The sequence below is a fragment of the Myotis davidii genome, unplaced genomic scaffold, assembly GCF_000327345.1.
Source record: "Myotis davidii unplaced genomic scaffold, ASM32734v1 scaffold209, whole genome shotgun sequence".
NCBI classification, from domain to species: domain Eukaryota; kingdom Metazoa; phylum Chordata; class Mammalia; order Chiroptera; family Vespertilionidae; genus Myotis; species Myotis davidii.
The window spans coordinates 2,490,848-2,501,423 of NW_006300047.1; the positions used below are offsets into that span (position 1 = coordinate 2,490,848).

The window sequence follows — 10,576 nt, forward strand, 5'->3', positions numbered from 1 at the left end:
GGGGGTTATACGCTCACTAAGGTGTCCCAGAGCGCCTTCTCTCAGGCCGGGCGCTGATCGCCTAGTTCCCGCTCTATGGATGGGAATGATGACCATGATCCCTACTTATTGTTTTGCCGGAAAGACTCAGAGAGCTTCAGACACTTGCCTAAGGTCACGCAGCTTGGAGGCGTTAGGACTGATAGTCTGATGCCAACATCTGTACTCTTGTTTTAACCAAACACCCAGGGAGCAAGTGGTCATTGAACACCTACTGACTAGTCAATAAAAATTGCCGTCCCCAGTGGCCCTGGTGAAGATACCCTCCAGTGTGTACCCAGGAGTGGATGTGCTGGGATATGGGGTCACCCTTTTAGAATAGGGGCTCGTCTCCCAGGGAACATCATGGAATTTGAGGCCCAGGCTGACCCTGGAACTCAGAGTGCGGTGGGCCCGGCTGGCATGTGGAGGCTGTGTTGGCACCAAGCAAATCCTTTGCTTCCTCCTGAGCATGAAGGTCAAGGCTGCTCTGTCTCAGCCCCTGCCCCTGGTCAGCCACCTCTGTCTCTGCCTCCTGGCCCTTGGGGGTTGCATTCCTCAAATTCTAGAGGTGAGTCCCCATACCTGGGGCTTCTGGAGGTACACCTGGCAGATCTGGGAGGTACACCTGGCAGATCTGGGAGGTACACCCTGGCAGGACTGGGTCGGGTGGCAGGGGCTGCCCCTAGGACAGAGTGTATGTGGCCTTTTTCTCCCCTCTAATGAAGAGGACCCTAGCTGTGAGTGACAGAGGATGGACAAGAGGTTATAGGGACACTTCTGGCAGAGTACACACCCACCAGGTCACCGATTGGCTCTAGAGCAGCCAATTCTGGAAAAGCACAGGCAGACCTGCTCAAGGAATGCCAGCAGATGCCAGGGGGTGGTGGCATGGAGAAACAGGAACAGTCGGTTCTAGTCTCCCCTCCCAACCCCCGTCCCCAGACACACACACACACACACACACACACACACACGCACACACATGCACGCCACCAGATGCTGCCCTAGAGGGACTTCACAGTGGTCCCCCCTCGATTCTCTCACCTGCTGCACCTAAGTACCTGAAGTACCTGGGAGACACTGTAACATGGGGTTTCCCAAAGTCAGTCATTCCTGGGCCACATCCCCAATTTTGCCATATCCATGTGCCACCGGGGCTGTCATTTACTTTATTTCTGTTTAAATTGAGTCACTTAAAAATGCATTCATTCAAAATGTGTTTATAAAGATACACTTAAAACATTAAAATTAAAATAAAAACATACACGAAAAAACCAAAATGTATTTATATTACTTCTATCGATGGAAGACAGCAGCACTTGGCCTAAGTAGAAAGATACATACAAGGAAAGCAGAGTAAATGTGTGGGAATGCAGCTGGAAACTGCTGTCTGCAGAAGCCTCTTTAAAAAAAATTTTTTTTTATTTTCATTTCAGAGAGGAAGAGAGGGAGAGAGAGAGAGAAACATCCATGATGAGAGAGAATCATTGATCGGCTGCCTCCTGCATTCCCCCTTCTGGAGACCGAGCCCCGAATCCGGGCATGTGCCTCAACTGGGAATCAGCTATGACCTCTTGGTTCATGGGTCGACACTTAACCACTAAGCAACACCAGCCAGGCAAGAAGCCTCTTGAATCCATAGCTCCCCTTTGTTAATCAAGAGACACAAGCATGTGTTGGAGAGGCCGTGCCCAATACTGGCACCATGCTGGAGTTCCATCTGGGAAGTGCAGCAGGTTTACAATGATAGATAAATTCAGATCTCCGGGAGCTCCCATTCATTGTGCTGCTGGGTCCCTGTTCCTCCGCTGTCCTCAAGTGGGAGCTCCTGGAGAACTGAAAATGAACTTGTGTCGGATGCCTTGTATGTGGCCACATCCCCCAACAATGTCCTGCACACGAAAGGCGTCTGTAATGCTAAAGAAAGCACTGTCGACATTGTGGTAAGGGCTTGATGGTGAATAATAGACGTGTGTTGCACAAAGGTGCAGGTGAATGCATTTACACTAGAACGTAAACTCCATGTGCACAGGGTTTTCTGTCTGTTCTGTTCCCTGCTGTGCCCACTGCCTACAGTGCTTGGCACTTACTAGATGCTCAGTAAGCGTTTGTTGAGTCAATGAGAGAATCAATGAATCCGTAAAGTAATGAATGAGTGGATGAAGACATGACTGAGCACATGAATGACTGTCAATCCCCCCGCCCGCCCCCTGCCACTCCAGAGACCGGCCTTTTGTAAAGTTGCAGACCCCAGTGAGGCTGGCCAAGCCTCGAGCTGGGAACCAGGGGGTGGAGGAGCAAACAAAAGAAACCAAGATAAGGGCAGCCTCGCTGGCTGTGGCATCCGAAGGTGCCCCTAGAAGCAGCCCTTACTGGCAGCTGCCTTCCATGGGCTGGGGCTGGGGCAGGGCTGACAGTATGACCAGCAGCTAAACTCTCAGTAATGCCCTCCTCCCACCACCTCAGCAACAGCCTTCTAGGGTCATCTAGATGGGAGAGTGAGGGACTGTTTTCCACACTCGCAATGTGGTACCAAGACGCATTTTTCATCTAAAAAAGTGTTAACATAAAAAACAAACAAACAAAAAACATTCAAACCTGTAAAGAATTGTTGTGAGTTTATCTAAGCCCAACTATTGACAAGTGCCAGGAAGCAGGATCTCAACATATTGGGATAATGCTCCAGAGAAAGATGGGTTTTTACCTTGTTTTATACATTACAATCAAAAGAGATGTACCATGGATCTTTCCATATTTGCTTTTTTATTTTTACTGAAAAATTGGTCCTTAAAAAAAAGAGGAGATGTAAGTAGGTTACATGAACTCCATTGGTGATAGATCAGGGAGGCGGGAGTAAGCAAAGTGGGGAAACTTCTGGGATTGGATACAAAGTAAAATGATAGACACATGCTTCTTTTACTTAGGTGGGAGCAGGTTAGTTAACAATCAACAATTAACTCAGTAACAAAGGGGATTTGTGGTCTCCGTAGAGCAGTACCTGTGCTTGGAGGGGTCTGAAAAAAGGAAAATTACTTTGACATTCCAACCCTATGTTATCGTAGATGCAAAAAGACAATAGGCTCAGTTAAGGTGAAGGTTGACCTTTGTCAGGGAAGACATCGGCCTAGGATGTGACTACCCACCATAATTGCTTTTAGTTAAAGGTTTAATTTCAGACCATCCTTTGCAGTTACTTTTGGTCTTTGAGTTTACAAGACCGCCATGCAGGCCCCCCCCCTGAGCTTGTCGGGTTAGCATGTGGCCCCTTTTCGTCCACAGAAGGCTTGGTTTTCTTCTCCACCAGGCTGGTGCTTTCTGAGCTTTGCATACCTCCCACACGCTCCCCCCTCCGAAGGGCGGGTTTCTGAAGAAATTCTCCAGGGCTTCTAGAGAGGTGTTCCCACTGGAGTGTTTACACGCCAGCTCATGTGCGGGACCAGAACATTTCTGTGGGGTAATGTTTAACTGGCGACTAGTAGCATCGCGCTGGTCTGCAGCCCACGGAGGCCGGGGAGGGGCCAGCCGTCCTCCTCTGTGGTCTCTGAAGGAGGCACAGCCGCCCGTGTCTCACCCAACAGGAAAGGGGCATCCTTTTGTCCCCTGAAGCCACGAAATGCTCTCTTCCTAGGCTTTTGTCCTAAGCTAATAGGAAAGCCTGGACTTGAATTCTTTGGAAAAAAATTCTTTTAAGCAATTTCTTGGTGCCCATCGAATATGAGCCCAACCCAGCTAAAAGAGCCATGCTAGTACCCACTGTGATTTGTGAATATTTCATCACTCACAAAAAAGGGAAAAGCAACATGATTGTAAAGTCCTTGAAGGCGGAGACTGGCTCTGACACTAGCAGGCCCCACCCCGTCAGGAGCGCTGGCGCTGTCATGTGGAAGCAGCTTTCCCTGATGTCGAACTCTGAGACAGACAGGACCGTGTAAACTGCAGGCCACACAGCTCCCGAACCTTAGCGTGCAGAGGGACCATTGGGAAGCTAGCTAAAAAAATCGAGACTTCCAGATCCCACTGGGATTCACTCGTTCATTCATTCACTCAGTACCATCAAGCTCCTACTATGAATAGAGTTGCCAGATTTAGCAAGTTAAAATGCAGGACGCTCAGTTAAACTTGAATTTCAGATCATGGAGTAGTTGAGACATACACTAAGAAATGCTTCCTTGTCGATCTGAAATCCACATGTAACTGGGCATCTTGCCTTTTACCTCGCAGCCCTCACTCTGCACCAAGCACCGTTCCTGGTGCTCAGGACACAGCATGGCTGACACAAAGCCCGCTGCCTGCTTGGAGCTTACATGCCAGTGAGGGTGACAGGCAAGCAAACAGCTGAGGGGAGGACGTTGGGGGCGCCGTGGCAGGAACCACTTCTAGGCTTGCCAGGAACAGAGCACATGTCACCTTGCTATTGGGCCTGGCCACGTCTTGGAGGCGGGTGTTGGCACCCCTAAAAGAGTTCTCCCAGCACAGGGACATGAGAATGAGAACTGCTCACAGACCCAGGGCTGCTGGTGATGGTGGGAGGAGAAGGGATGTTCCAGGCACAGCAAGGTGACCTCTGTTTAGTACCCTCAGTTCTGGGTGTGGTTCATGTCGGCTAAGTGCAAGATCGGGTTCCTCCAGGTAAGGGTCTGTGCTTCCTTCTTCATTCATCCTCTCAAGCTTTTATCTTTTATTATGGAACATTTTAAACACACAGAATACAGAGACATATAAAAGATCCCCATATACCCAACGTGAATATTAACATTTTGCCAATCTTTTCCTGTGATTGACCTTCTTCTGATTTTAGTTTTATTTTCTATTGAGGTATAACAGTCTTATAATAAAGTGTAAAAAAAGCTTGATGAATTTCAATGCTGCTTCCCCCCTGCTCCCATGTTTACACCTGTGAAACCTCCACCTAGAGCAGTCGTTCTCAACCTTCCTAATGCCGCGACCCTTTAATACAGTTCCTCATGTTGTGGTGACCCCCAACCATAAAATTATTTTCGATACCACTTCATAACTGCAATCTTTCTACTGTTATGAATGGTAATGTAAAATCTGATATACAGGATGTATTTTCATTGTTATAAATTGAACATAATTAAAGCATAATGATTAATCACAAAAACAATATGTAATTTTATATGTGTTTTCCGATGGTCTTAGGTGACCCCTGTGAAAGGGCCGTTCGACCCCCAAAGGGGTTGTGACCCACAGGTTGAGAACCGCTGACCTAGAGCAAGATATAGACCATTTCTGTCCCCAGCTGGCGCCCTCCTGGGCCTGCCTGGCATCTGTACTTTGGTCAATTGTAGTGCACATCGGTTATTACATTGGGGGAAACATTTCTATAGATAAATAGAAAACTTCGAGTCTCTCTGTCCCCTTCTCCCTTTCCCTTTTCTTTTCTTTTTCTTTTTTTCTAGTTTATTTACTAACCTCGTCATTAGGAAGGTAAATTCTGTATTGTAGAAAGATATAGAACAAGATTAATTCAGATTAAAGTGGATTTAGAAATTAGCTATTATTTTCGGATTATACCTGTTGATCTTAAAAACCTCCCTCCCTTCAATTACTTTGACTCCCTCCCACTGACCATTAATGGGCTGGCTCCAGTGGGTATATATATTTCTTAAAAAAAATATATTTTTATTGACTTCAGAGAGGAAGGGAGAAGGAGAGAGAGAAACATCAATGATGAGAGAGAATCATTGATCGGCTGCCTCCTGTACACCCCACACTGGCCAGAATTGAACTGTGACCTCCTGGTTCCTAGGTCGATGCTCAAACACTGAGCCACACTGGCCAGACAACTCCAGTGGATATTGGAGATAGAAAACAAACCTGACCTTGGCCCCTGCCCCTCCCCAGCATTCACAGTGGCCTGGGTAGTGAGAGATGCTGAAGCTATTTCCCAAGACTGTGTTAGGAGGAGCAAGGTCCCCAACCGCAGGGGCCATTGAAACACCTGAGTGGGTGCTGAGCTGGTTGGCCCCACGCTCCCTCCGTGACATCACATGTTCCCCACAGACGCTGCAGGAGATCTTCCAGGCGGAGAGCACCATCGCACTGCTGGAGAGGTCCATCATGGCCAAGGAGTGCCCCCTGAAGGTGGCACAGACGCGGCTGGAGTGCAGGACCCGGCGCCCCAATGTGGAGCTGTGCAGGGACATCCCACAGTTCAAGTGAGCAGGGGAGGCTGGAAGGGGTGGGGGGCTCCCAGGAAACCTGGGTCTGAGAAGGGTCCTCCACCAATCAGGACATCTAGTCTCACAAGTCAACAGGGCCCTGGGCGGGGGGTGGTGTCTGAAATTCTGTGGGTACCCTTGAAAACCGCCCACCCTGGGGAAGGCCAGACCCTCTGCGCTGCACTGAAGCTTCCCAACTGCCTAAGCCAGGGAGCCGGGTGGGGAATGTCCGGCCCGAGGGCCGTTTAAGGCCTGCGAAACCATGTGGTCTGGCCCTGCCAAGGCATCAGAGGGGAGTCCATTAAATGTTTGACCAAATGTAGCAGGCTGGTTTTTAAGTTGATAATCTTGTATGGCCCACGAAGGATGTTATAAATATCCAAATGGCCCTTAGCAGAAAAAAGGTCCCCCCCGCCCCGGCCCCCACTCTCCGCCCCCAGGCCTAAACCAAGGATGGGAAAAACCAAGCCTGGCTTCATATCCCACTGTGCCTGGGAAGCCCCCACTTCCCTGAAAGCTAAGGAGAGGTACCCTCCCAGCAGAGATGTGGCCTTTGGCCCGTGGTTTCTCCGCCCAGGCTCCCATACGAGAGGCCCCAGCTCACACCTCCCTCCTTCTCTCTTGCTGTCTGTGTACAGTTCTCACCTGTGAACCATTGAACAGCTTCCTGCTCAGGAATGGAAGGGCTGCTTCTGTTGAGAAAGGGGGTGAAAAGCGCTTCTGGGGCTGAAAACCCAGAGGCAGGGTTTGTGAGCTGGAGGAGGAGCTTGGGAGGTGATGCTGGCCCGGCGAGGGAGGACCGTCACACATGGCTTGTTTCCCCATGACGTGCTGTGGAGCTGGCGCAGGCCCCCTGGCTGCCTCGTTCCCCCATGCCGGCATTGTCTCAGTCCCTGTTGCTGTGTAACAAATTCCCCCACAATTCGAGGCTTGTCCTCCTCCGGGGCTGGAGGTGGGGAAGAGATCTGAACGAGAGAGAGGGAGGGAACTACTGAGAGAAGACGCTGGCGGTCCCATGTGGTGATGCTTGCACGGCCCCAGCCACTGCCTGAGACACTCGGGAAACAGAAGCTGGGCGTGTACGCTCTGGGGGTGGGCGGTTTTGAACGTGACGGCCTGGCCAGCTGCTGCTCAGCCTGCTGCTGGCCTGGAAAGTTCCCACCCCTGGAAGTGGGTGCAGTGTGGCCTGGGTCCCACCCTGCTGGGTGGCAAGGGGCCCGGGTCCCAGGGGAGGGCCGGGGGAGGCTCTCCTGATCCTTCCTCCACATGGTTCAAGCCCCTTAGTCCCTCAAGTTGGGCTCCTGCCCATCCTGGGGCTCTGATAACCCACATGTCCACCCAGGGGCTTACACAGAGCAGGCCATTAGGGAGTGATCAGATGTCCCGGAGGACCTACTGCTCCTGGGCAACCTCCCTGCCCCCCACCCACCAGCTGGGCCACCGAGAGGCATAGATAGGGAGCATGAATGGGAGCCCCAGGCAGTGTGTGTGTGTGTGTGTGTGTGTGTGTGTGTGTGTGTGTGTGTCTATCTGTGTGTCTGTGTATCTATATGTGTGTAGTGTGTATATGTATGCATGTGCATGCAATGTGCATCTGTGTGTGTGTATGTGTGATGTGTGTATGAATGTGTGTGCACAGTGCTTTGGAGCTGAGCAGATGATGGGACTTGAGCAGTCTGCCTTCTCCAGCAGCTGAAGTGCCCGATCTGTGCATTGTCTTCCTTACCCACATTCCCTCTCACTGCCAATGGGCCTTCTTCCTCATCACCACTAATTTCCCTTCTGTCTCTATGGATTTGCCTATTCTGGACATTTCATATAAATGGAGTCATACAACATGTAACCTCTTCTGACTGGTTTCTTTCACTGAGCACAGTGTCTTCAAGGTCCCTCCTGTCATCACATGTATCCTGCTTCATTCCTTTGTTATGGCCAAATAAGACTGTATGGACAGACCACCTTGGTTTATCCACTCAGCTGTTGATGGATATCTGGGCTGTTTCCACCTTTTGACTCCCATGATTGGGGCTGCTATGAGCATTCATGTACAAGTATTTGTTTGAGCATCTGTTTTCAGTTCTCATGGGAGAGACTCAGGAGCAGAATTGCTGGGTCGTGATAAGTCTACATTTAACTTCCTGAGCAGCAGCCAGATTGCTTTCCTAAGCGTTCTGACGGTTTCTCCCTCTCCGCTTAGCACCCTGGGAGCTCTGTCCTGCCTTTACTTCCATACCTCTTCCACCCCTGTCTTCCCTGACAGCTGAGCTTTCCACAGTCTCCCAGCGCCTGGCGCAGTCCCTGGCACATAGTAGGTGCACCCGTGTTGAACAACTGAGTTGAACGGTGCCTCCTCTGCTCTCGCCGCAGGCTCGTGAACGAGGTATTCACCATCGACGACACGCTGCAGACCCTCAAGCTGAGGCTGCGGGAGACGCAGGACACGCTGCAGCTGCTGGTAATGACCAAGTGCCGGCTGGAGCACGAGCTGGCCATCAAGGCCAACACCCTCTGCATCGACAAGGAGAAGTGCATGTGCATGCGCAGGACCTTCCCCAGCACCCCACGCCTGGTGGGCTACACGTGAGCTGGCGCTGCCCGCGGTGCCTGCTCCGTGTCGGTTCCTTATGCAACATAAACTTCGAAAAGGCAGACAAATGAAATAAAGGAAAGTGTTGTTTTCTCCCTTACCTCCTATCATAGAAAAATATATATATATCCCCCAAATAAATGTGCCCAAACCAAGGATCCTGGCGCTCCTTCCTTGCTGTAGAACAGGCCTCGGGGCCGATCCAGAGAGGAGACGGGTTGTGACCCTCAGACAGAGCAGTGTGAGGCTGTCAGCATCCCCGGGAACAGAGGAGGCCGTGTTTTATAAAACCGATTGTCCACTTAGGAGCACCGTGTAGACAGGCTGGCGTGCCCAGAGATTGGACACGAGCGGAGTGTCCGCAGCCCACCTATCAGGAGCCGTGGGCCTTGAACAAGCTTCCAACCTGAGCATCCTGGTCCATCCAGTGAGGTCAGTCCCTGCAGAAGGTGACTCAGCTGGGTGAGGCGGTGCCAAGAAGTGGGATTTGGGTCAGAAGTCCTAGGGCTGAAAACTCAGCTTTGCCAGGTGGGGTGTTTTAGAGATTGAGATGGGAGAAAGAGGAGGCAGGCAAGGGTTCAAAGAAAGCTCTCTGAAGAAGTGACATCACTTCAAAAGGTTAAATGTAGAATTACCATACGACCCAGAAATTCTACTTCTGGGTATATAAGCAACAGCGTTGAAAACAAACAAAAATGAGCACATGAGTGTTCATAGCAGCACTAGTCATAATAGTCAAAAGGTGGAAACCCAGATGTCCATGAATGGGTAAATGGGAAAACAAGATGTGGTCTAGCCACACAATGGAATACTATTCAGCCTTAATAAAGGAATGAATGACAGAAATATACACTTGAAATCCATATAATCTTATTAACCTATGTCACCCCCCCCCAAAAAAAAATAAGAAAAAGAAAACCACACACACACACACACACACACACACACACACACACGAAGAAAAAAAGAATGAAGCTCTGATCCAGTACAACACAGATGAGCCTTGAAGACATGGTGTTAAGTGGAAGAAGCAAAGGTCACACATTGTATGGTCTCGGTTACAGTGTATGAAACGTCCGCAATAGGCAAATCCATACAAACAGCGGATCGATGGTTGCCAGGGAGAGCAGCATGGGAAGTAATGGCCTAGTGCAGTGATGGCGAACCTTTTGAGCTCGGCGTGTCAGCATTTTGAAAAACCCTAACTTAACTCTGGTGCCGTGTCACATATAGAAATTCTTTGATATTTGCAACTTTAGTAAAACAAAGACTTGTATTTTTGGTATTTATTTTATATATTTAAATGCCATTGAACAAAGAAAAATCAACCAAAAAAATGAGTTCGCGTGTCACTTCTGACACGTGTGTCATAGGTTCGCCATCACTGGCCTAGTGGGTACAGGCTTTGTTTTGGAGTGGTGAAAAGGAGGAGAAAGTTTAGAGGCGGTAGCACAACATTGTGAACGCGCATTCAGCGCGAACACTCATCGAATTGTTCGCTTTAAGTTGTTAGTTTTATAGTATGTGAAATTCGCCTCAATTAAACAAGAGAAGAAAAGTCCTGTTGCAGCTGAGTCTTGAGTGATGAGGAGGTGGAGGCAGAAGAGGGTGGGATTTCTGGAGCGAGGAGTAGCCTGGATAGAGGCCTGCAGCTGGATGGAGGAGATTTCAGAGCGGCCGTGAACCATCTAGAAGGGTCACGAGGCCAGATCATGAGTGACAAATCGTTTTTACTTTTTCCTGACGTCAGTGTTTGCCAGACTTTGTGATTCACATCAGTGTTTTC

At 49.7% G+C, this 10,576-nt stretch overlaps 1 protein-coding gene across 1 annotated transcript in view; it reads left to right on the forward strand.

The window, feature by feature from the left end:
• The window catches only part of TEKT5 (tektin 5), a 36,552-nt gene extending 27,746 nt beyond the window's left edge, over window positions 1-8,806 (forward strand). Inside the window, exons 6-7 of the mRNA XM_006776298.1 lie at window positions 6,046-6,200; window positions 8,571-8,806. Coding sequence (XP_006776361.1) covers window positions 6,046-6,200; window positions 8,571-8,787 — 372 coding nt within the window. The 3' untranslated portion in view covers window positions 8,788-8,806. The remainder of the gene's footprint in view (window positions 1-6,045; window positions 6,201-8,570) is intronic.
• The last annotated feature ends 1,770 nt before the right edge of the window (window positions 8,807-10,576 follow it).